A 26,424-nucleotide genomic window follows, 5' to 3' on the forward strand; every position below is an offset into this window, starting at 1 on the left:
CCCATGCAAGGGTGGGGGCCCCCGCCCCTCTCCACATCTCTCCCCTCCGGCTGGCCCAAATCCTAAGTATATATGTACATTTATATATATATATATATATATATATATATATAAGGCTTCTTTATCAAAATGACGTCATTTTAGTAACGACGTTTTTTTTTAAACGAATGCCAAAACGACTTTTTTTTTTTTTTGGGGGGGCGGGGGAGGGGGGTCTAGGGGGAAGCCTCCCTACGCATCACTTCTCTCTCTCCCCCTCTCTCTTTTCCTTCTTTTTTCTGTGTGTCGTTTTGAGCTCCTCTCTACCTTGCACCACTGCCCTCTCTCCTTCTTGCAGTCGTCGCAGCGGCGCGGCCCAGGTCTCCATTTTCTCTCTTTCCTCTTTGGCTGTGTGGACCAGCAAAGGACATTTTGTTTTTGTTCCCCTTTTTTCTTTCCTTAGATCCTCAATTTTTTGGTTTTTTTTTGTCTAATCTGGTTGATAGTTTTGGTTTTTGATGTGTATTATTATGTAATTTAAGATGGTTTTATAAATTTGTTGCGGTCCTTGTGGATTTGAATTTTTTATGTGTATTTTGTTTTCGGGTGGGACAACTCACAACTTAATTGGCGGTGGACGGATGAGGGATCCACTCCTACCCCAGGCACACGGACAAGGGGCCTTCACCCTCGCCAATGCGAGGGTGGGGACAGGATGGAGGCAACCCTGCCCTGTAAGGTGCTGGTAGCACCCTTATTGGAGCTTGAGGATATCCAGATTTATATCCCAAAACCTCGTTGAAAATATCTTCTGCAGTTTACGATAATCTAGTAACATTTCTTTCATTCCATAAATCTTGCATCATACACTGCAAAAGCAAGAGCAATTTTTTCTTAGAAATTAAATTAATATATTTATACATGTGCAATTCGAACACATAACCCAAGTAAAATAAAGTCAATTAACGTTAAGAAATAAAATTTCACAAAAGAAAAGTCAAAACATTAGTATCATATCAAAGTTGAAATCTAAAATTTTTATTTTTATTTAATCTTGTGCATTATAGTTTAAAACCATGGTTAAAATAAGTGAGTAAGAGGTGTGATCTCAAATTTTAAATACATTCTTTTAAAACAATCATAATAATTAATAATGCAAGAACAATCTAATGACATGGTGCCATAAAAATACTAAAGTTACCGATATCAGATCATCTATAGATTCTAATAAGCAAACAATGCAAGATGTCATATTCTAATTCCAACTCAAAAATGAACTCAACGTAATATCTTAGACAAAGACAGTGACAAAAAATATGAGATTCTTCACACCAATAAAAAGAGAAAAAGTAGAAATATAGGGTCTCGACTCTCAATGCTAGAGGAGTTATGAGAAAATCAAAGACTCAATTTGAAGTAAAGCCTTTCGTAGAAAACAAATACATTACTGACATAATTTTCTTTTGTTGTTGAAGTGGGGAAGAGCCGTCTTTCGAATTTGTGAGTTGAGTTTATAAAAATCAATCATAGTATCTCCCCACGCTTAATTAGATTAAAAAAAATTAAAAAAACTCATTTATTATTAAAAATCACAATTTATTAAATACAGTTGAAAAAAACTTTTTCCTCAAGAAGTTAAGCAAATGATTTAATCCAGCCATGTGGTTAACTTTCAAGTTGCTTTCGTTCAAAGCATTTTGATCACACAATTTCTCTAAAAAACAAAAAAACAAAACAAAAAAAAGTATAACTTAATTGAGTAGTGTTCTATATACTTATAATTTTACGCATAATATTATACATATTCAGTAAAAGATCAATCTTACTAGTTTTTTTTTTTTTTAATTCAAATTTTGAATTTCAAATTTCATAATTTTTAGTATATCAATAACTGACACGTTATCATGTATTGTTATCCGAGTAAAACTTGTAAGTATAAATAACATTTCCCAACTTAATTATAAGTGTAAAAAAAACATAAAGCAAATAAAAGAAGAACTGCAAGGTTTACAGGTAGCTAGAAGCTAGCATCTTGATCCATCCTAGCATGTATTGTATTCACAACCCATCTTAACTCATCCTAATTCATCTCAACTTATCTCACTACTATTCATTACTATTCATCAACTTTAACTCACAGATCTCACTACTATTCACAACTCATCTCACTACTATTCACAACCCATCTCAACTCATTTTCGAATCCAAACGACACCTAAATCTAAACTGTTTGCAGTCTGCCCTTGACTACACTACTTTTCTCTACAAGGGATCTCACAAACTGAAATTTCTGTCCTTGATATGATAAGTTAGATATATTTTTTTGATAAATTTTTTCTTATAATTTTACATATTACATCAAGTTATGTCAGTTTATAAGTCTATTTCGTGAAATTCATTTATGGATGAAGTATTTCTATCTTACTTATTGTATCAAGAAAAAAAAAAACCCTAGCACACCTCTCGCTCTCTCCATTTACTCTCTAGAGCAGCCCCTTAATAAACCCAAATCAGAGGAGGGGGTTGAAGCTTCAGCTCCTCCCTCCCTCCCTCATCCCTCATCCCTCTTCTCTCTAGTTTATTCTTTTTTTTTTTTTTTTTTTTTTGTAATTTTCTTTTAAAGTAGGGCAAAATGTCGATCTGTTGTTTTCCGGAGCCCAACGACCACCACGCGTCCCACTGCAAGTTCCCTAAGGTGCCGATCATTCAGATGGGCAAAGAATCTTTTTGAACAAAGCGACACGTGAGCCACATACTCACGGTCTAAAGTGTGCGTGTGACATCCACGCCCTACCGCAAGGGGAGGTCTATCGCCGCCACCCATGGCATTTCTGGGACCAGGGCATTGGTTTCTTCAGACTTGACTGTTTGCTATACTTCCAGGGTGGCGCGTGACGTGTGTCCATCACGAGTCACTACAGTCCCTGTGTTTGCTTTTTTTTTTTTTTTTTTTTTTTTTTTATTTCCTCTAACGTTGAAAATGCAGATTTATAGCTTTCCAAATTGTATTTCGCTATGTTTCCATGTATCAATTGCGTTTTCTGTTATTTCCTTTATTTTAGGTTAATAATAAAAAAGAAATAGTCTCTTGGACATTTTGTCACACGCACACTTTAGCAGCCCTCTAACTTATATAATCTAAAATTATTCCATTATAATAGGAGATCTACGAATGAGATTCTTTTTTTATTTTTTATTTTACCAATGTATAAGAAAAAAAATTATACGAGAATCGAGTCTCAAACATAATAAAATACAAGAATTGTCCAAATTTTCATTTTAAATTTAATAAAACCCCGGCCGTTTTATAAATTAGAAGATATTATGAAAAAAGGATCGTCCTTCCTTGTGATAAGGCCTTAGCTAAGAGTTAAGACGTGTTTAATTGTTATAAACCCGGACAGGTGGATCGGGGAAACGAAGATGACCCATTTCAACTGGATTCAATTAATTCAACCACTCTCTCCAACCATTTCAACGGTTAATGTCTATCCCTCCCCCGGTTTTACCTCTCTTAACTGTTAATTCCCCAAACTCCCTCGTCAACTACCACGCCCACACAAAATATCCTCTGTCATCTCACGCGCTACCCATCCTACGGTTCATATCGACCAGTCTCCGTACACGCTCGTCAGGGTAAAAAGTTTCTGGTACGAGGGTACTTTCGTAGTTTCACAATGCTTGGGGAATAAAGAACACCCGGGACACTTGTTTCCGAAGTAACTGCTCTTGGGACTCCCAACACATCCCTCCTTTACTCTTAACAACTCACTCGCGTACTCGCTCACACTAAAGACTCTCTTTGTTGACCGTACGATCCTTAGGTTCTTAAAAATCAAACGTTCAGTTTCAAAACTTATTCAAAATGACGGACAAGAAATCAGAACTCACTGTTTCTATAAATGTTGCGTCCACACCTTATTATTGCTAATTATAATATCTTTGTTTTTTTTGCAAATTTCAGGTATATTTTTGTTTTTGCTCTGAAGAGAGAGACAGTACAGTGAGTGACAAAAGAAAAGCAAAGCGAAAGCAGAAAAAAGGAGAGGAAAAAAAAAAATAATAATAAAAATCGGTGGGAGCTCAGAGATCGAATTTCCTTTGTTTGCAAGCTCTCTCACTCTCACTCAATGGTGCATGCCCCTTTCCCATTCACTTTCTTCGACTTGTATATATGTAGTCTCTGGCATTTTTATTTCAGAAACTTGAGCAAAATTTGCCCTTTTTTTGGTTGTGATATGGTTTGATTCGTTTTGGCTCCCAGGAATGGTAGATTTGGGGTCTACAAGCGCCACATTTGTCAAGTAAGTTTCAGATCTGGTCTGATTCGATCTCCCTTGTGTTGGTATTGTGCTCGGTTTCGTGGTCTAGATTTTGTGTGCTTAGTATTTTTTGTTTGTTGCTCGGAACGGATCTTCTGGGTTCTAGGGTTTCTTTGTAATGAGGGCAGTGTATTATTACTACACTTCGGTTTAGGTTTGGTCGAAACACTATTTATTGATTTAGAATGCTTGGAAAAAGGAAAAAAAATATTATTTTGTATTTTTTGTTTCAAAGGTAATTTCTTCATATTGATACATTTCACTCGATATTTTGTTTATGTGATGTAAGTATCTCTTTATTCATCATTTTGACTTAGTTTGTTAGTTGGTGAGCTGAGGAGATCTACGTACTTTGCTTAGTTGCTTTGGATCTATTAAAAGTCTCCTTTATGTTTTGTTTTAGTTGTTTTGAGAAAACGTAGTAAATAGTTGTCGCCTTAACCCAATCACTATTGAAATTGCGCCAAAAATGTATACGAAAATTAACACGGTGGTCATACTTGGTTCAGTGATATTGCATGGCGTTATGTTTTTTTAGCATTACAATGTATCATTTCGTGTGTATAAGCTGTTCTCACATAAAAAAAACGCAGAGAGTGGGATTCAGCTTCTCGTGATTTCTGGTACTGGCCTTCTTGCAATGGGAAAATCACCTGGGAAGTGGATCAAAACCATACTGTTTGGGAAGAAGTCATCCAAATCTAATCTTTCGAAAGGGAGAGAGGTAATACTTTAGCTATTTACTACAGAGATTACATATACTTTTACACATTGGACTATAACATTGTAGTCACCTATACGACTGCAGATCCTCATTCAGTGGCATAATAAGAACAGATATTCTGTTGGTATGGGCTTTTTCTAAACCCATAGCAAATAGTAATACTGGATTTTGAGGATCACAAGCGGATGCTGGAGGAGCTTAAAACTCTCTTTTTCAATACCTTGTTCCTTTTGGCAGCCTCTAGAATTTAATGGGCTGGTTTCATGGTTTCTTGCCTACTTTTCTATTTCTAGTTAGGTGTTTCTGTTGTATAGTTTCTGTGTACACTTGGACTACACCTTTTGAATTTCTTTTTAATAGAATATTTGATTATTTAAAAGAAAAAGTAAGACTGTATTTATAGAACTTTAGCTTCAAACTAAGTTTCATGTTAAATTGGTGCTACGACTGAAGTATCATATTTTGACTGAAAAGACTTTGATCTCCTGCTGATAATTTGGATTTTGATGTTCTTTCACCTGCTTTTGCTGTGTTCGGTGTCCAGTCAAATTCTTGATAGGTTATGCTTTTAATATGCGCATTACAAATTTATGAATGATTTTTGTTTTTCCAGTTTGAAGTATAAACTTCAAATGTAGATCTCACTGTTCTCTCAGTTCTCTAATTATTATACAGAAGTCCTAATGTTCTGACCGAGAAATCTGTTGTAGAAACTTACAAGTGAAAAAGAAGTCTTGGTTCCTGCCAAGACATCGGTAGGAAAATTGGGTTTGGATCTGCCTGTGGTTTCATATCCTACCTCCAGAGCTGTTGGAAGACATGAAGGGAAGGTAGAAAAGGAGAACAGGGAAGTCACAAATTCATCACATGATGGGGGGGAAATTTTGCCCGGGAATCTAGAGGCAGATGCACGAGGATCCACACCCCAATATGCACCACATGATCCTGAGAATATTAGGCAGGAGGAAGCTGCAACAAAGGCACAGGCTGCTTTTAGGGGTTATCTGGTAATTCTCTCTCATTGAAGTAAAACTGTAATGTAGATCATTGGTAATTGGCTGCTGAATTAATACTATCGTGGTGGATAATTGAATTTTTTAAGTTAATCTGCTGCACTTATTTCTATTTGAGTCATCCTTTTTTAAGGGCTTTGGTGGAATTGAGTTCAAGGTTTCTAACACCTGCAATGGTCTTGAGTTTCGAAATGCTATCACCTCAAGAAAACCCTAGCTAGTCAACAAAATATTTCAAATAATTGCATTACTTCTGTAGGGTAACTACCTATAAAAAAGTTTTTTTCAGGGTAACTTATAGTTAAAAAAGGGTAAATTATAGCTGATGCACACTCATTGCTTTTATGTGTTAGATGTTGGGTACATTTTCGTTCCAGCAGTGCTCTTCTTTCTTTTCACTCATGTTGGACTCCAAATCACCTTCTTTTTGGCTTTGAATTGCAAGTATATCTCATTTACTCACCTCCTAATTCTGTCATTTTAGATTTTTAGCCTTGATGGAGTAGGTATGGCCCCGATTAAAGAGGTTTGTCTTATGCATTATTTACTCACCAAAGTGGTTCCAGAAACGTTTGACTGCCTGCCTGCATCTTATATTTGACTCCATGCTGGAGGTAGCCTCACCTAATTGCTGAAACTCTTTCCCCAGTAGTTTTATGGCATACAGATTAGGTCCCTGTGCTCCTTTCAGCCAAAGAATTTTTTTCCCTTTCTTTCCATACGTTGGCATGTTTTCTATAAAGAGCTTATCCTAGTGGTTGGTCAACTTTACCTTTTGTTTGCTTCATCTTGTTTATATGTCAGCAAACTGACTTGAGAAAATAATTTTTAGCTTATGCAATTTGTCCATTTATGCTGATACTATATAATTTTATCTTTTCTTGGTATAGTTGTAATTATTTCTTGTAAACTCTAGTTAAGTACCTCTCATGTATACATCCTTGTGTACTTGAGCTATACCTTCTTTTCTTATATATAAAACTTCTTGATTACCTATAAAAAAAATAAAAAATAGTTGTAATTATTTTGGCACTAATTGAGCATATTATGTGAAGGCTCGCCGTGCATTTAGGGCCCTCAAAGGCATAATAAGGTTGCAGGCACTTATTCGAGGGCACTTGGTTAGGAGGCAAGCTGGTGCTACACTGTGCTGTATGCTGGGCATTGTCAAGTTTCAGGCTCTTGTTCGTGGAAGAAGGGTCAGGCATTCAGATCTGGGGCTTGAAGTGCATAAAAAGTGCAGTCTGGTGAAGCCTCTGGTAATTCTTTTTGCTGTCTCTGCGGGTAGGCAGTTAGTAACTATGGGCATCATTCATTAGTTTGTATCATTTGGGACATACTTTCTGCTAGGATTTTCTTTCCACAAATGTCTGCAACTTGACCGTAAATGCCATGTTTATGGAGGGTCAAAGATTCCACCACGTTCAAGCACTTTGGCTTTGGGGCATTTTTTATTTTAAATTGAAGTAAAGCGTTAATTGATGGGCAGCTTGGGTGCATTCAAAATGGTGTTGACTCACATGCATGGTCCCAAAAAAAAAGAAACTTATATGGTAAATAATCAACCTTGGTCGATCGAGATAAGTGTATCGTACCTTACTAACTTTTGTAGAAAAATTGGAGCTGTCAGTAATCTCTGCTACTTATAAAGATGACCAATGAATAAATTTTTCTTCATGGCTAATGTTAAATAATGTTCTAAAAATCATTTTAAATAAAGTCTCAATTGGACTTTTGTTTCAAGTTATTATCATTGATCAATGGTGGATATGGAAATAAAATAATTGTATCAAGGGCTGCCTAGAAGTCTCTAGGTTAATGTAAATATGGTTAAGCCAGCTGCTTTTAAATGGCCGTAATTATGCTTCTGCTTATAATTATTATTCCGTGTGCAATCTATCAGGAAAGCCGGCCTGCAGTTCCTGTTGAAGTTGATATTTCTACACGAATTGCAAAGCTTTCTGCAAATGCTTTTGTTCGTAAGGTGAGTTCAGCATCATGTCATGCCTGTAGGTACATTTGTTCTATGCCTCTCTTTTAAGTTAGCAATGGATGCAGCTATCATGAGAACAATTTAGTATGGTATGAAGGCAACCAAAATATGTTGGATGTTAAGCTTCAATCTATCTACTGTATTGGAAATGGATTTTTAGATAAAGAATAAATCAGGCCCTAGAATTTAGCTACATATATTCTTAAACAATAGTTGACTCCAGTACACGATTGGATGAAACCTACAACATCAAGCTGTGGTCTATAAAGTTTCTCACTTTCATTATAGGTTGAGCCTTTTCATCTTGGAATAGTTGTAGAAGTTAGTAGTTTGTAACTATGTATTTGTTTACATCTGGAATTGGGGATGATGGCAGCATGTGTGTGTATGCATATTGATTTTTATGTCCATTTTCTTATTTTAAATCAACCTGAAGCATATACAGTTTTCAAGTATATATTGAACTTCAGTTTTGAAGAATCTTAGAATTATTGTATGTCACTGTGATAGGACAGGGAAGACCTGGCAGTTTGACTTTATAAATTCATCTAACCCAAACATATAAAAGTTTCAATTGCAGTATTACTGTTTAATTTTCCTCTCACTTTGTTTTTTATGCTTTTGAATTGGTAATCTGACTGCTTGGTTTATCAACTTAGCTCCTTGCTTCATCACCAACTGTCATGCCTCTGCACCTACATTATGATTCTTCGGAACCAAATTCAGTCTCAAACTGGTTAGAAAGCTGGTCATCATCCCATTTTTGGAGACCAGTTCCTCAACCAAAGAAAATCATAGACACAAAATCTAATAGAAAGCAGGGAAGTGGGCAAAATGTAGAAGCTCAATTAGCTAAGTCAAAGCGCAGTACCCGGAGGATTCCTGTTGCACATATGGACAGTGCCTCAGTGCAGGCAACCTCTGAATCTGAGAAACCCAAACGTAACTTGAAGAAAGTTTCAAACCATTCAGTAGATTCGGTACAGGAGAATCCACAAAATGAGCTTGAAAAGGTCAAACGTAATTTGAGAAAGGTTCATAACCCTGTGGTAGAGAACTCTGTCCAGCCAGAGGTTGAAACTGATAAACCTAAGCAGAATATGGAAAAGGCCTTGAACAATTTGAGCCATGACGTTTTAGGACGGGGCATTAATAATTCTAGTGAGAAAATGAAGAGAGAGGCAAGCTTGAATACATCCAAAATGTCTGATGTGGAAACACCTGAACCGTTGGTGCTGAAAGAGTTATCTGATTTACCACATGCTGATCAAGCTACAATGGTATTGAAGCATTTGACAGAGGGGAGTGGTGAAGATAAAATTAATTCTGGTGAGGAAGCTACACCAGAGTCAGATATTTTAATAGAGAGCAGAGTTAAAAATGAGAACATTTCCATAACAAATGGAGATGAGAGCCAAAAGGAAGATTTGACAAACGAGAACCAGAAAACCAACCGGAAAGCTTCTGTCACCACAAAGCAAGAACGTACTGAGAATGGGTCACAGAGCAGTCCAACATTGCCCAGCTATATGCAAGCAACGGAGTCTGCAAAGGCAAAGCTGAGAATTCAAGGCTCCCCAAGGTTTGGACAAGATGGGGTTGAGAAAAATAACGTCACAAGGCGCCATTCTCTGCCATCTTCGACTAGTTGTAAAATCAGTTCACAATCCCCAAGGACGCAGAGGCTAGCGCAAGCAGGTGGAAAAGGGGGAAATAAAAGCGACAGATCTCTCTTGTCTTCAAGAGATGGAAATGGTATGATGGGTTTGGTTCCCAATATAGTTTCTGATTCTTAGGATCTTTGGTGGTTTTAAAATGTGTTTCATATTTATTTTATTCTTTTTAGAAAAGTACTCTTAAGAAGTTTTAATGGAAGTTATTTTTGGTGGTAAAACGTAAAGAGACGTAGCATACTTACCTATATAAAAAAAAGTAAAGAGAGAGAGCAAAAGAAAGCTGGGCATCATTTTCTGGAAATGAAGTGTATTTACTTTTGACACATTAAAACTTGTGTATTGGTGTTTGATTTTGCAGCGAAGGTAATCCAAGCCGAATGGAAAAGATAATTTCTGAATGAAAATCGGGTCTTCAGGAGTTTTAACACAAAATTTGGTGATGAAGCAAGGAGCTAAGTTGTTTTAACCATCGATCTGGAGTATTTTGTTTATTTTATTTTATTTTTGTGTGTTGCAAGTGTTCTGAGACTGGAACTATGACTGTAATTGAAGGGTTGTGTCGGGCCAAGAGCCTTTACTGATTTTCCTGCATTTGGGGTCTGTGTGTGAATGTACATCATAGGATTTGGAATTTATCATGTCATACTTAAATTCTGAACTGTGGGGTTGATCTTGACATGCTTTCAGGATCTTCTTACTTACTATGTCTATGATCTGAACTGCACCTTAATTTCATGTTTGCTGATCTTGGTGTCAAAGTATTGATGTCAAACTAAGGGGATGATGAAAGAATGATTAAAAGATGATAAATAGTATTTATGATTAAAAGATGATAAATAGTATTTATAAAGTCAAGGAGCCAAAAGCCAGCCCACTGTTATGAGGCTTTCATATGCGTTGGAATCGGATTAGTTGATCACCAAATTTAACACTTCTAATCTTTATTCACAAATGTCAAATTACGCAAGAAAGTAATGATATTGCTAAATCAAGTAAAGTAATCACACAGCAGGCTAATGGCCCTGAATGGCGGAGCGCATTCAATGTAAAAAATGAACAATAAAAAAAAAAAGAATATAAATACTAATTGGTAATACCAATTTGATTGGGGTCAATAACAATTCCATGAACTGGTCCTGGCCGGCCTAAGGAACTTCTTCCAGAACTCATTGTAGAAGGCATTGTTTGAACATTTGGAGGAATTGGAATCTCAGCTGAGTGGCCCGAAATGCATAGGGTTCCAGAATCATCTTGCTCCCAGTACACTTCTACCATTGTCCCTCTAGGATTCTCTCCAGATTCCGTTCCCGGAATCCCCACGAACCTGGCTCCCAAAGGTATCTGTGAAATCATCACATGCATAAGATAGGAGTGTACATAATGAGTCTGAAACTGTTCTCCTGATGTCCCTTGCTATAGCAATTAGCAAAATATACGATCGAAGTTTATATTCCACTTACCTGAACTGAGGCTCCAGATGTTAGACTCAGAGTTGCCATCCTCCCTTCAGCTGCTGCACTCTCTAGCTCTGCCTGCCTAGCGATATTCAAGAAAACTTCTTCCAGAGTTGTAAGACCAAGTTGGATGTCAGAGATACCAAATTCTCTCTCTCTATGTTCGAGCTCCTCGAAAAATCTATGTCCAGGATTATGCATACAAAAGGAAAAAAATACTGATAATAAGAGGTTAAAAAAAAAAAAACATGAACATTTAAGTAAAACCTAAGTTGCTTAGCATGGTTGTTTCAATTTAAGTAAAACCTAAGTTGCTTAGCATGGTTGTTTCAATGAATATGAAAATAAAGTTGATGCGATCTTTCTCCAGTTGGATTTTGTGATAAGTATCCTTTCAAAGAATGCAATATATAGGAGATTAAGTCAGCCTTTGACCAAGTATCATTAGAATTTTCCAGTTGCCTCACAAAGACAAGAATAGTAAGTTGTGACTTGTGGCTCAAGCTTCTGAAGTTGCATCAGTGGAAAAATGCAATTCAGTTTCAGATATTGATCCATATCCATAACGACGCTAATAATTATATACACGAAAAAAGATAGCTTTAGATGAAAGACGTGCAATATAATGTAAAAGATCCTCACCGTCAAAAGCCTCTCTCTATCGTGAGGAATCACGAAAGTCAGAAAGGCTTTATTCTCCTCTTTTGGCACTACATCCAATCGCTGTCAAAACATTCCCTAGTCAGAAACCAACCCTTTTGTATGTTAAAGAAAAACTTCGATCAATTTGCTTTTAACATACATCTTTAAAGAACTCCTTCACAGCCTCATGATGAATTGTAGAAGCTGCAGCCTCATTGGAAGGAGAATGAGTTGGAGGAGTTTGCCCATTTTTGCTTCCCAAGAAGCTGATATTAGCAATGAAGCCAGTGCCAAACTGTGACTTCAACCTGATTGAGGTTCCAATGCAACGAAGCCTACCCTTGGCCATAATTCCTATGCGGTCGCTTAAAATGTCAGCTTCTTCCATTGAATGTGTTGTTAGAACAATGGCACGCCCTTTCTTTGCATCGTTTATTATGTCCCACACATGTCTCCTCGTTATTGGATCCATACCAGTTGTCTGCCGATTATAGGGAAAAATGGAACTTCTCATAAGTATATAAAGTCAATAAATATCTGAGCGAATATATCCCCATCTTCATACCGGTTCATCCAAAATGACTAACTTTGGATCACCAATGAGGGCTATTGCAACACTGAGTCGGCGCTTCATTCCTCCACTATAACTTCCAGCTCTCATTTTGGCCGCCTCAGTGAGTTTCACCTCTGCCAATGACTTCTGAGCCATCTGCATTCGGGTAGAATCATTTATCTTAATAAGAATGAATACGAGCATCAACAACATATTATCATCTTCACATATAAATCCAATTGGATGCTCTTCCTGGGATGATGAAATGTGTTTTGAATCTTCAATCAATGATAAGGAACAATGCAGGTGAAATACCCTTTTACTTGCAAAATGTGTACCAGAATGATAGAAGATGGTGGTAGGCCTTTAATGCTAGCAAAGAGGTGGAGGTGCTCTTGACCAGATAATGAATCCCAAAGGATATCAAACTGTGAAAAGATTAAAAAAATAAAATAAAATAAAGAAAAGGTTAGCTTATATCTTTCTTAGGCAATAGCATATTACTGAAATAATTGGGGAAACCACACACACAAGTGGGGGTCACCTGGGGACAAACTCCTATAATTCTTCGTATGTTTGACATGCCAACTGAGCTTCGGACTGAATCTCCATATATCAGTGCTGTTAATGGGGCATATTCAAATTTTAAATTCTTCTTGAAGGTATTTTAATGGGATAAACTGAGAGAGAGAGAGAGCGAGAGAGAATCACCATCTCCTCCAGTCACCGGTGTAATGCCAGTCAAACAATTAATTGTTGTAGTTTTTCCGGCTCCATTGGGTCCAAGAAGGCAAAATAACTGATCCTTTGTAAAGTTCACCCATAAGGCCTGAAGGTAAATTGCAAATTCGCAGAGTTGAGTTCACCAAAACATAAATATTACCCATGGTTAGCATCATTATTTTCATCTTATGCCTTGTACTGATGTATGATGACAACAGAAACTTGGAAGAATAACAACTTTGATGATAGTGATACAAAAAAGAACATAAATCTGGATGAGAATAAATGCTCCTCAGCAAATGTCATGTATGCCAGAAGTGATGGATAGCAGGAACCTCCACTCATAGATCTTGACAGGCAACCTCATAAGCCAACAACCAAGCATACTGATTGATACTAATAAGCTAGGTATTTGGTCTACCCCACTCTTGCTGCGCCAATCCCTCTCTCAAAGAATAATAACAACAAAGAAAGAAAGAGGAACTGTTGAAAAAACAGGAGCATATTTAAGTAAGATATCTGATTAGGTCAGAAAAGCATCCTCCTCGAAAACCATCAAACCCTAGGACCCTCCACCAACTCATGGACAATCATATAATGACATAGATATGAACAAAAAGCTTACTTTTACTGCCTCAACTTAGCCAGAAGCAATGCTTGAAAGAAGTCCATATGCTAAGAGTGTATTCATGCATAGTTATGAACAAAAGGCTTACAACTCATGACAAGACAGAAGCATAAAGCTTTTGTCTACTCCCTCAACTTGACCAAAACTAAAGTTAAAAATAGGTCCTTACCCTAACAGCATGGTAGGATGCAGTCTTCTTGCATTTACAGCAACCAAACTGCCTAGTCCCAGGATATATCTTTACAAGACCACGTATCTGAACGGCAACGTTTGGATCAACCACCCCTTCCCGTGTTTGATGTTTTACCATGTTTTCCTCTTCAAGGACATCTCCATCATCTGGAGTAATATGCTCTTGCTGTGGGACTGAACCCATGCAGCTACAAATGCCACCCTCTATGATGAGAGAAGGGGTAAAAAAGCATCAGTCATAATTCCCGTCAATGAAAATAACTCACGAGCACAGAGTGAAGATCAAACTGAAACCTTTCACTTTGCTTCCACCTTTCCCCATCCAATAGCTAGGGTTTAGGAAGTACAACACTGATTTTCTTAAACCAGATGCATTGGGGATTATATTATCGAAGTATATAGCCAATATGAACCACACTAGGAATGTACCAACCAACCATTTGTAAATATCATCCTGCCAAAAGGACAAGATATACAGAATAATTTTGACTGTAGTGATTCAGCTTATTAGATTAAAGTTGAAAGGAAAAAAGAATAAGGAATAGAAAGGGGAGAATAGAGAAAGGTGTCTCAAGCATAGAATGTATTTGGTATCTATTTATGTCATAATCGGGCTTTGAGCTTGAAGTCTTCACATACAATCGTTATTAAACACTCAGTATCATTTGGTGCACACTTTGCTCGTCCACTCCAGCTAACCCCGACATCTTGAGAGGTTGAAGTTGCCCCAGCAAGAAGATTTAGAGCTTGGGCAAGAAGGTTAGGTGGGAATAACGACCAGATAGATCTTACGGTGCTAGAGAAGTTGTGACGGTAGGGAAACCCAAATACTGTTACAAGCTGCAAGGACACAAGGAAAACATATCATACAAGTGAACCGAAAGCTCCTTCCGTAGAGATATTCAAAGATAATCTTGCCTGAGTCATAAAGCCAACAATAAATATGGAGAAACCCACTGTTGTGGATGAAGATGATTTGCTTATTAAGGCTGACAGCATGAAGGCAAAGCCAATCTAGCATCAAAAGTTAGAAAGACAGATAAGGGTTACAATATTTGAAACAGGTTGGCTCAATTAAGAACCAAAATTAACATTAATAAGTTTAAACTAAAAAAATGATCTATAGGGCTTGCAGGTAATACTATTACCATATTGACTTGGAAAAGAAAGAACACGAGGAACACTACTGCAAAACTATTGTTCAAGAAAAACTCAAACTGAAACATCATCCCAAAGAGAACCAAGAAAAGAGAGGAGAGAAATGTAAGAATTCCCTCCCACGTGAGCCATGAGAGCCAGTAAGCAGAATCATAAAGACCCATCATAGTCATTGCCTGTGGGGATAAGAATCAAAAATGAAAAATTGAATAATTCTGCATAAGGGACGGCAATGTTAATCCTATTATAACTTCAGACTGCAGAATGTCGATACCTGGCGAAGTTTAAGCTCTTTCTCTGTGATCAAAGAACTAATTTGAAACACAAAAGCAAACATGGCAGTTGCAAGGAAAAAGGTTGGTCCCACCGTAGCAACTGCAGAGAAAATCTCCACTGCAGGGTGTGCAAACTCCTTAAATCCAACAACCCAGCTAAAATTTGGATCTGAACAAGCAAAGAGTCATTGAATTAGTGGTAGATATTGCAAAATGTGGAAGTGAAGATCACAGCAATAAATTGTGGCAAGAAAATTCCAAACAGGGAACTCGGATTTAATACCTCCAATCAGAAATCTCGTAATCTCACGCTCTGCGGCAATTTGGAGTGGTATTTGAAATTTAAACGTTGGATCTTCATAATTCCCTCGCACTGCAGCTGGAGTAGAATTAGTCTGTATGCCATAGCTAATTATAGTAGCATTTCTTTGCACAAAATGCAAAGCTCCAGGGCACCTCATCGGATTACTAAACAGCCATGCGTCTACTTCATATGGTGTTCTAAATGATTGAACCTGTATTAACAAAGGAAACCATTTAGAATGGCTTTTACGATCTTCCATGTTATGAATCGTCCATATTATTTGCCTTTTGTTCAAACTTCACCTCCTCAACTAACCCCAAACCAAGATTTCCAAATCTATTAAATTTTGGACCAAATTTACATAAGATTCCAAATTTCAGAAAAAAACTCAAATTTACGATTGAGCTGCAACAAAAGGGTAGGATTGAAGACTTTCACTTTTCATCGAGTTTGTCCTTTCATGTAGATTCTCAGCAACCAAACAATGACAAAAATCTCAATAAATCTGTAAGTTCTATTTGTATCTAGCTGGTAAACTGGCTTAATTTCATTTCGATTATCGTACCTCTTTTTTTTCCCCCTCTTTTAGAACAATGACACTCAAAATTCTTCATTTCTTTTCCGACCAGGCAACTGGTTTCGTTAACACAAGATCTCTTTTACGAACGAATTCAAGGAAACAGAACAAAAAATTTCAAAACTTTCACATTCAATAAGAATAGAAAATATTTATCTAAAAAAAAAATAAGAATAGAAAATAAACATCCATGGCACTCGAATTTCCTTTTTACGCTGCTTTCTTCGCATCCGAAATGCGTCTAACTCTCATTAAAGTCCAGTTTATCTAATTAATATTAAAGACGTCGAAGTAATACGTATTATCCAAAGCTGATTGGAATGGCACTCGAAATTCCTTTTTCCGCTCGCTTTCTTCGCATCCAAATGCGGCTAACTCTCATTAAAGTCCGGTTTTTCTAATTAATATTAAAGGCTTCGAATTGATATGTACGTATTATCCGATGATTAATTTCCATTCATCTTTTTTCTCAGCAACCAAACAGAGTTAGACACCTACCTTCGTCGAAGGAATCGGCCTCCCAGGATTATTCGCCATGATACCTTTCACAATGCTCCGAACCGCGGCGCTCTCGTTTCCGCTCCACAGAAAGTCAAAGCAAGGGACCTTGGTGTAGAACTTGTCCTCGCAGGGAGGGATCGGGGTGGAGAAAAGGGGCTTGGGATCGATGACACGCTTGAAGGAGGTGGCTGAGGCGTAGCGAGCCTGGATGGCACGCTGGATGCAGAAGATGAGGAAGATGAAGAAGAAGGAAGAGAAGAGCTGGAGGAACGTCGCCGTCTTGTTCCTCCATGATAGCAGGAGGTTCTTCTTCAGAAGTGCCGCGTACTGCTGCAAGAGCAGCGGAAATCCGCCCCGCAAGTTCATGATTTCTAAGCGAATTGGGCTCCAAGAATCTCTCTAGAGCAACTAGTCAAGAGAGAGTGTGGGTAACTTAAAAAAAGATATGCTACGTACACATCATTTTTTTTGTAATCTTTGTCTCAAAATAATTATTTTATATTAAAAAATTCAAATTAATAAAGTGCGTGAATACTCTCGTTCTCGTTAGAATAGTTAAAGTCAAACCCAATATTTAGTTAATATGAAATGAATTTAGTTTTGATTATTCCATTCACATTAGGTCTTTATATTGACTATTCATTTATTTGTTATATAATAATAAAATAATACGATAAATTTAATTTTAATTATATCATTCACATTAAATTTTTACATTAAATTATTTATTTATTAATTATATAGTAATAAAATAATATTCATTTAATTTTTTTAATTGTTAATTTAATTTTTTAATTATTAATTTATTTAATTTTATCATATTTTACCATTTTATCTATTTATTTAATTTTAATTAACTAATTTATTTAATTTTATTTAGACCTTTTTTCCTGCATAGATTTAAGTAAAAAGAGAAAAAGTCATAAGAGAGATGAAATAATAATAAACAATTAATTTAGTAGTGCTGCAGTACACATTTAAATATGATTTTGGCTTCATTTGACACATTAACTTATCATTATAATTTTTTTAAATTTTAACATAAAATATAATAAATAATTCAATTTTTTCAAATTTTAAAATAATAATAATATTAAAAAATAATATTCTAACAATATTTTATAATCTCAATTCAACTCAGTTTAACATCCAAATATAACTTAAAAATTTATATTTATTGCAGTTGAAATCTCTCTTTTTAAAATTTATCTAATTCACATCAATTTTTATGTCTTAATAGTTATTTGAAGTAATTTTTTAAAATTTAACTAATCTAGGATGATAGACGGTAAAGAGTCAAGACAACATCGCTCGCAAGGCCGTTTTGTGCGTTAATGGTAGGTGGGAGCCGCAGAGAATGACGACGTATGCCACTTTCTTGGTTGGCTCGTCACCAATTTATTAACCTTTTAATTATACGCGATGTCTAAGATTTTCTAGACTTTAGTGTTTCAAGAAATAAATCGGATTTTTTTGAATAATATTAAATTTCATGGGACCATATGCAGTGAATTTCATTTAAAATTTATGCATGCTATAGCCATTACGTATCTTAAAACTGCAGAGAATTACAACGTATGCCACTTTCTTGGTTGCCTTGTCACCAATTTATTAACCTTTTAATTATCCGCGATGTCTAAGGTTTCTTAGGCTTTACTGTTTCAAGAAATAAATTAGATTTTTTGAATAATATTAAATTTCATGGGACCATATGCAGTGAATTTCATTTAAAATTTACGCATGCTATGGCCATTACTTATCTTAAAACTAATAAATGTTGTATTGACAAAGTCATTACTGTTGAGTTTGACAATAATAGCTAAGCGTTGAAAACATCCAACCCATTAAAAAGAAAAGAAGTTGTTGCCACCGAGAAAAAGTAGTTTATTTAAACAATAATATAAAATATAAATAATGCTAAATATAATTCTACATTTGTAAGTCTCACGCATTCATTTAAAAAATAGTAACGATCACAATAAAAAAATAATTTTTTTTCTCATAAAATATAAACAACCCAACTTTCATGACTTAAATTAAACAAAAATTAGATATGTTTATGTTGGCGCTGCGTTAGTACTTTCATCAACTAAAGGGTATTTCGGTCAATTAACTTGTAGAGGAAGAAGGGCAATCTGGTAATCTGAAAAATGTGGCGACAATGAATGATATATGCTGGTTGGTCAAACGTTGAAATCTTCATTAAAAATAAAATTATAAAAAGGTCGCTACGATCATGCCCCCCTTTGTACTTCAGCACTGGTTTATTTATTTTTATACCTTTATGAATTAAAATAATATATTTTTTAAAATTTTAGCTTGAAATTTATTTTAATTTGATGTATTTAAATTAGGGGTGAAAAATGACATTGTCGGTATGGTTTCGGTCCAAAATCGACGCCTCAACGACGAATTTTCTCATATGTTTCAAACTGACCGATTAGGGAGAGTAAACAGGAAACCTCGGTGTTGGCGTGATTCCATTCGGTTCTTCAGTTTTCCGTCAGTGGCACTATGAAGGAGGACCAGAGCGGAGGGCTGTGGCGCTGCTTGTGAGAGATTTTGAAGAAAGAAGAATAATTGGGAAAAAGAAGAAGAGAGAGGGGAGGGGGCAGGGTTATTAAACCCTAGGTCGAAATGATGCCGTTTCATATAATTTTTTTTTTTTTTATAAACATCAAAACTAAAACGATGCCATTTCAATCACTTAAGCGAAATGACGTTATTTTATATACTTATAATATATATATAATTAGCCAGTTCAGCGGTTTGAACCAGGCTCAAATCGGGACTGAATCAGACGATGTTGGTTTCTATATTTTTCTACCGTTGGCCAACCAGTTTTCTTTCGATTTCAATCGTCTCGTCGGTGACAGTCAGCATGGTTGGTTTTTATATTTTTCTACCGCCTGCTGACCAGTTCTCTTACAGTTTCGGCCGGTTCTCGTCAGTTACGACTGGTGTGGTTGGTTTTTGTACAGCCCTAGTTTAAATATTTAAAAATATTATTTTATTAAGAATTATAAATTAGCTTTGATTATATTGTATCCCTATCATTGTTCTTATTTATTTTATTTAACATATTGACTCTTGACCCTTATTGTTTATTATTATTATTAGTACTGTTCATCGTATCTGAATGGGTCACAAATTTTACTTTCGACTCAACCTGGATTTATTTTGGACCAGAAGAAATATTTTCGAATAAAAAAGGTCCTTCTGAATTTACGAGCCGAATATTGTTTTTAAAAAAATCGGCATTTTCGACCCGCTTAAAAGTTTAATTATGTTTTCATTTTTATCTTAATTAAAGTTTAATGACGTTGTTTAACAAATATTTTTAGTAATTCGGATAAATAATCCAGGGTCGGGTCGGGTTGGCCTGATAGCTTTGGAAACATAACTGAAAATTTTCCAATTTACAATCTGTTTCTTATCTAATCGGGTCCGCATGCCGTTTTATTGTACACTTTTATTATTATCATTATTATTTACTTTTTAAATACACTTCTTCTAGAAACAGTCGGCAATTGCAAACGGCATAGTCGGCTTGTAAAATAATATTTTTGAAGAAGTGAAATGCGGGAAAGAAAGCTTCTTCTTCAAGCCACTTTTGTCTAAATGTTTTGAGATTGGCTGTGCGGAGAAAGTGGAAAAAACTTGTTGAAAGAAAGTGAGAAAAATACTAGGAATCGTCGGTTTGAATATTTTATTCCGAAATATTCTTCTTCCGAGAATCACAGTGGGGGTCTTCAGCATCGTCGTCTCACGGTCCAGGGTCTTCGGCATCGTCGTCTGTCTCACGATCTTCGTCTTCTTCTTCACTCTACCGTGTGGGTCTTCATCTTCTTCTTGACCGTGTGGTAAGAAATCATTTTGTGGAATTGTGCTTTGAATGTATTGGATGAATATCCTCTGTTTTGATGCTATTTTTTCAAGCTTTGTTTTCAAGCTTGAAAACATGTCTAAAAATGTATAAAAATTGGGTTCGGTTTTTCAAAACAGAAGCACTAAGTATTTTTCATTTAGGGAACACAACACGGAAGCACTAAGTGTTTCGTCGGGCGACACCGAACTGAGTGTTTTTCATTGAGGAAATACAGAACAGAAGCATTTGAGTTCACCCGTCACATGAGCTTCACTGGGCTCATTGATGACATCTGAGGATATGGTTCATGTTGAATTTAATTATATGTGTAATTCATGTGGTTCTCCTAATTGTTCAAACTGTTTTAGCTAAGTATGATCGAGTAATTCCACATGCATTTTATTTACAGTCTGTGAAATGATCAATGTTGGTGGCTCACTTTGTGTTTCACTCCAAACATAGTCCGAATCTGGTTTAGTAGTAAATATATATTTCGATTGTACCATGTTTTTCACAATTTGTCCCAATACATGTCATATGATCTTAGACAGTAAACTCCAAAACATGCACAGACTCTAGTTTTCATTGATTTCCTTTCACTTAGTATTTTAGCAAAAGGAATGGCAGACTTCAACATCAGCAATGTGTTTAGTGGTGTACGCAAAATTAACGTTTGCAAACTTATTTAAATATCACTTAAGAATAATGTTAAAGATCACTTAAATTTTTTTTTTTAAATAATTAAAATCTAAAAATGGGAGAGAAACAAATATATGAAGGGCATCTGAAATATTTATTAAACAGTAATTAAAATTATTGAAACATTATTTAAACAACTATAAATTCTGTAAAACTCATTTTAGATGTTTATTTTTCTCATTTTGTTTTAGATTTTACAAGTCTGAACAAATACTTCACGACAGACAGTACTATAGATGGAGACTCTAACAGATCATGGTCATTTTTGTAAGCTTGGCCCTCATGTCTAATCTTATTTATGTGCATTCTTTTTCATTCCTTTTTTATTTTATTTTTTTGGTTTGGCCCTGCATGAGCTACTTTCACTTTTACTCGTCACGTGGGAAATGCAATATTGCATGACGTCTTATTAAAGAATCTTTACATGTTTTTATCAGATTTGCTGCTTGTATTTTTCTTTATTATCTTCATCACCGTAGTACAACGATCTTGTCCATTGTACAACGATTTGCTACTTTTAATTTGCTGTGTTCTTACCTTTTTTCTTTCTTAAAAAATCCACGCAGTAGAGAAATTTATGCATGGGATGAGACCTCCGACTCCTCCCATAGCTACAAACTCCGGGACAACCGAAAGATTTGAAAAGGATACACCCGGGTGTAGGGAAACTGAAGCTCCTTGTTCCTCCTTTAGGGTTCATGAACAAGGTGAAGAGGATAGGCCAACTTTGGGAAAAACTGGCGATGGCACTGCCTAGACACCTCCGTTAGACCGAATTGATGCTGGTGATATGATTGAGGAGCCAAAAGCGGGAATGGAGTTTGATTCTTTTGAGGAATTAATGAGCTATTATAAGCTATATGCTAAGAAATGCAGGTTTGGATCCATGACACAAAGGAGTGAAAGGGATGACGAAGGGAGTGTCACATATGTCACTCTTGGTTGTGTTCGCGGGAGGAAAGTTTGGAATAGGACAATGAATGTCGCCAAATCACGCCCGAAAAGAAAGATTGACTGTAAGGCAATGATTAATGCCTTAAAAGTTGAGGGGAAGATGCGGTTGACCACAGTTCATAATACCCACAATCACGGACTGAGTCCATAGAAATCTCGTTTCTTCCGATGTAATCGTGAAGTTAGTGAGACTGTAAAAAGGGTACTAGATACTAACAACTTCGCTGGCATTCGAATGAACAAGAGTTTCGAATCTCTTGTTGTGGGTGTGGGAGGATTTGAGAACCTCCAATTTTTGAAAAAAGATTGTCACAATTATATCGATATGGCAAGACATCTACGACTTGGAGCAGGTGGTGCTGGAGCGCTTCAAGACTATTTTTGTAGAATGCAGTACAAGAACCCCGGATTCTTTGCCTTGATGGATTTAGATGATGAGGGGAGGTTAAAGAATGTCTTTTGGGCAGATCTACGCAGTAGGATAGCTTATCAAGATTTTGGTGATGTTGTAACATTTAACACCACGTACTTGACAAACAGATACGAGATGCCCTTTGCTCCTTTTGTTGGTGTAAACCATCATAGGTAGTCGATTCTCTTGGGAGTATGGTTAATTTCCAGCGAGGACACAAAGACTTTTACATGGTTATTTCAAACTTGGCTGCAGTGTATGGATGGTATAGCATCGTCAGCTATTATTACTGACCAAGATAGAGCAATGAAAAATGCAATTGCCATTGTATTTCCAAAAACTAGATATAGATTTTGCCTTTGGCATATATTGAAAAAAGTCCCCGAGAAGCTTGGCTCCCATCGTGCGTACAAAAGTGGCCTGAAAACTCAACTGATGAAGTGTGTGTATGACACTCAAACTATTGAAGAGTTTGAGAAATCGTGGGAAGAGGTAATTAGCACGTACAGCTTGCAAGAGAATGTTTGGTTGCAAAGTTTGTACGCTGAGTGCACACATTGGGTACCGGTGTTTCTAAAGGAGTATTTTTGGGCTGGCATGAGTACAACACAACGGAGCGAAAGCATGAATGCATTTTTTGATGGATATGTTCATGCGAAGACAAACTTGAATGAGTTTGTTGACCAGTTTGACAATGCCTTGAAAAAGAAAATCAATAATGAAATCAGTTCGGACTTCCACTCATTTAGCGTTACAGTATCATTCATATCCAGATCTCCAATCGAGAAGAGATTCCAAGAGTTATACACGAATGCAAAATTCAGGAAAGTTTAGCAGGAAGTTATGGGTGTGCTCGATATGGATCCATCTCTACTTAGACGGGATAGTGTGAAGAAGACCTACCTGGTAGAAGATGAAATTTGTGTTGAGGAGTTCACGAAACATGTTACATATTATGTGGACTTTAATGAGGAAGATTGCGATGTTAAGTGTTCATGTGGGTTATTTCAAATGAAGGGGATATTGTGTAGGCATGTCTTGACCATATTCAAATGTAACGGGATAAAGTACTTACCGGATAAGTACATTTTAGATCGATGGAGAAAGGACATCAAACGGAGATATACGTTAATCCAGTCTACCTATGACACAGGAAATCAATGGGAAGATAGTAACAGATATTCAAGTCTGTTGAATATTTGTTATCGAATGATTACTCATGCAGTGGGTTCAAAAGAGCATACTGAAGATGCAACTAAGAAGTTATATGCAATGATTGATTTAAATCATGGCAACCAAGAACCCCCTTCTTTGACCCAAATGAATTTTAATGTTGGTTTAACGACAAAGGACACAACTACAGTTGGTAGTTTGCAGCAAGTACTCAGTCCACGAGTTGTGCGCGAAAAAGGTAGACCCCCATCTCTAAGGAGAGCATTCAGGATGGAGCAAGAAATGCGAAAGGTTAAAGCGAGGACGAAGAAAGCAAATGTAAAGGGAAAACGTAAAAAGGTTTGATATCTTTAATAACAAGAATATTTGCCATATACATGTTTATTTGGGTTGATTTATTTATGCAAATATTGTGTTGATATAGAGTTTTTACTTATTATTTGACTATTAGCGAGATGGAGGAGATACGTCATCTCAAAACACGTGTAGGGATTTATTTGGCCCATCTGAAAAAGATATTGCTGCTGAAGGAAACGTGTAGGTATATATATTTTTATTGCAAAATTGTTGCCTTACTTGGACAAGTATTTGCCACATACATGCGATAGACTTATATTTCTAAAATTTTTGTTGTTATCTATGTATCTTTAGACTATTCCAGTCAACTCAGCTTTTGACATTAGTGGAATCGAACATATGGTTGGGAGTCAAGAAAATGTAATATTTCTAAACTTTTAGTATTTTTAATATCACCAAATTGATGTCACATTAATATTTGGTATTTATTCTTTACAGATGCAACTTGGTTTGGATGGATCACAACCTTTGCCGCAATGAAAAATGGTTGGGATTTCTAATATTTGCTATCGATAGTATTTTTCATTCTATTTATCAGCTTATTGTAAATCTGGGCCATGTGATCTCTTGTTTTACTCTAGCATACCTCTAGGCAGTTGAATATACTTGCCTTGAATGTCGATACAAAATTAAAAATTTGGCAGAAAAGATACTTATTATGGCTATTAATAGAGCCATAAAGCTGGTTTTATCCAACTGTGTTAGCTGGATAGATTATAGATCTTTATCATATTGTCAATATGTATGTATATATAACTTATATGTCTATATGTACAAGATACAGCCTTGTGTGTCTATCTTTTGCTAATTATCTTTTGCACACTCTGCACTAGCATTTATTTATTATATATATATATATATATTATAAAAATGACAGCATGGATGCATTTATTGGACTATGCATTTATTGGAGTAGACATCTGCAACGACTGATGAATTGATGAATTTGGTGTAGACTTGTTTGTTTTCTCCTAGTCCAGCTTTGAACATGATGGTTGGTGGTAGGGAATGTAATGACTGTTAGAAGTTTGAACTAAGATGCTCCATTAAGCTCTTGTCATTTGCCATGTCTTATATGGACTAAATCAATTGAAATCTGGGCTAGGATTGTCATTTTTAACTTGGATGGTCTGTTAATTGCACAAGAATGTGTTTATTCTCTATATTATTAGTAGCTTAGGTGAGAGATCTGCCTTGTTTCTGAACTTCACATGTTAAACTAATTGAGCAAAATATTTCTCATGGAGCGGTTAATAAATCGAGCGTGTATTACAATTTCTATTGGCATTATAGCTGTCTTGTCACTCAAAATATACACATTAGCAACTAAAGTATAAAATATACAATTGCATAATCTTTTTATTTAATAAGTAACAGTTGTAGAATGGTTATAGCTACTGTTATTTCCTTCTATCTATTTTCTCATTTCGACTTGAAGAAAATTCTTCTTCTCACATGTGCACTTCTATTCAAGCATCAATCCTTTCCCATATATACAAATTTCTGTTTACAACTGTTTTATTGTCTAATTTTTTTTTTTTTTTTTTTTTTTTTTTTTTTTTTTTTTTTGTGTTTCCTTACAGTTGCAAGTTCACAGCCTAAGATTACAGCCAAGGCCACCAAACACGATGACTTGTGGGATTACATAGCTACCCCTGTATATTTTCCATGTATAATTTTGGAAGAATTCTTGCAAGTTGTAGTTTTTGTTGGCCATATTGGTGGGAAGAAAGAATGACACGAGTGGAAGTTGTAATTATTTTGGTGGGAAGGAAAGCTTGGCAAGTTATATTTTTTGTAGGTACATTTTTGTGGGAAGAAAGCCTTCCAAGTTGAAAATTGTAATTTTTTATTTTTCCTGGGAAGGAAGCTTGCAAGAGTACTATTTAAATTGTTGTAATTATCTTTGTGGGAAGAAAACATGGCACAAGTGAAAATTGTAATTTATTTGTGGGGGAAGAAAGATATGCAAGTTATAGGTACATTTTGAATTGTTGTGATGATTAAGTTTTGTAAGTTTGATTAGCAAGAATTGCATATTCTTAGTGATGATTGGTAGCTTCGGTTTTGGCTGCAATATTGTGGGTGCTGTCTGTAATTTTTGCTGCAATATTGTGGGTGCTGTCTGTAATTTTTGCTGCTATAAGCTACCAGTTTTGGCTCGTGTTGAAATTTGTTTTCAAGGTAATGACGTCTGAACGTGAGTTAGTCCTATAATTTGTTTTGCTGCAATATTGTGGGTGCTGG

General features: G+C 35.9%; 3 protein-coding genes across 3 annotated transcripts; 2 read left to right on the top strand and 1 right to left on the bottom strand.

The window, feature by feature from the left end:
- Positions 1-3,947: 3,947 nt before the first annotated feature.
- Positions 3,948-10,383, top strand: LOC121234759 (protein IQ-DOMAIN 31-like). Its single transcript, XM_041130849.1, has 8 exons — positions 3,948-4,112; positions 4,244-4,283; positions 4,895-5,025; positions 5,736-6,032; positions 7,094-7,297; positions 7,942-8,022; positions 8,691-9,786; positions 10,066-10,383. Exons 3-8 carry the CDS (start codon positions 4,942-4,944, stop codon positions 10,095-10,097), a joined length of 1,794 nt encoding a protein of 597 aa, XP_040986783.1. The 5' UTR covers positions 3,948-4,112; positions 4,244-4,283; positions 4,895-4,941; the 3' UTR covers positions 10,098-10,383.
- Positions 10,384-10,619: 236 nt separating this feature from the next.
- On the bottom strand, positions 10,620-17,147 carry LOC121234758 (ABC transporter A family member 2-like). Its single transcript, XM_041130847.1, has 16 exons — positions 16,712-17,147; positions 15,616-15,847; positions 15,332-15,501; positions 15,048-15,233; positions 14,818-14,913; positions 14,539-14,739; positions 14,194-14,353; positions 13,877-14,103; positions 13,068-13,185; positions 12,901-12,977; positions 12,695-12,784; positions 12,369-12,512; positions 11,964-12,284; positions 11,804-11,884; positions 11,168-11,344; positions 10,620-11,048 (listed from the first exon to the last, which is right to left on the bottom strand). The coding sequence occupies exons 1-16, from the start codon at positions 17,078-17,080 to the stop codon at positions 10,791-10,793; spliced, it is 2,907 nt and encodes a 968-aa protein (XP_040986781.1). The 5' UTR covers positions 17,081-17,147; the 3' UTR covers positions 10,620-10,790.
- A 5,413-nt stretch (positions 17,148-22,560) lies between these two features.
- Positions 22,561-23,481, top strand: LOC121235335 (protein FAR1-RELATED SEQUENCE 5-like). Its single transcript, XM_041131685.1, has 2 exons — positions 22,561-22,806; positions 22,903-23,481. The coding sequence occupies exons 1-2, from the start codon at positions 22,561-22,563 to the stop codon at positions 23,479-23,481; spliced, it is 825 nt and encodes a 274-aa protein (XP_040987619.1).
- The last annotated feature ends 2,943 nt before the right edge of the window (positions 23,482-26,424 follow it).

Source organism: Juglans microcarpa x Juglans regia, chromosome 6D (genome assembly GCF_004785595.1).
Source record: "Juglans microcarpa x Juglans regia isolate MS1-56 chromosome 6D, Jm3101_v1.0, whole genome shotgun sequence".
Lineage (NCBI taxonomy): Eukaryota > Viridiplantae > Streptophyta > Magnoliopsida > Fagales > Juglandaceae > Juglans > Juglans microcarpa x Juglans regia.

Excerpts from the sequence above, each read along its gene's own strand:
- LOC121234759 (XM_041130849.1), top strand. The coding sequence starts at position 4,942 with ATGGGAAAATCACCTGGGAAGTGGATCAAAACCATACTGTTTGGGAAG. Across the intron at positions 5,026-5,735 it reads ATCTTTCGAAAGGGAGAGAG|AAACTTACAAGTGAAAAAGA; the intron begins GTAATACTTTAG and ends AATCTGTTGTAG. Across the intron at positions 9,787-10,065 it reads GTCTTCAAGAGATGGAAATG|CGAAGGTAATCCAAGCCGAA; the intron begins GTATGATGGGTT and ends TTGATTTTGCAG.
- LOC121234758 (XM_041130847.1), bottom strand. The coding sequence starts at position 17,080 with ATGAACTTGCGGGGCGGATTTCCGCTGCTCTTGCAGCAGTACGCGGCA. Across the intron at positions 11,885-11,963 it reads TGAAGGAGTTCTTTAAAGAT|CGATTGGATGTAGTGCCAAA; the intron begins GTATGTTAAAAG and ends ATGTTTTGACAG. Across the intron at positions 11,049-11,167 it reads CATCTGGAGCCTCAGTTCAG|ATACCTTTGGGAGCCAGGTT; the intron begins GTAAGTGGAATA and ends ATGATTTCACAG.
- LOC121235335 (XM_041131685.1), top strand. The coding sequence starts at position 22,561 with ATGGCAAGACATCTACGACTTGGAGCAGGTGGTGCTGGAGCGCTTCAA. Across the intron at positions 22,807-22,902 it reads CCTTTGCTCCTTTTGTTGGT|TGTATGGATGGTATAGCATC; the intron begins GTAAACCATCAT and ends ACTTGGCTGCAG.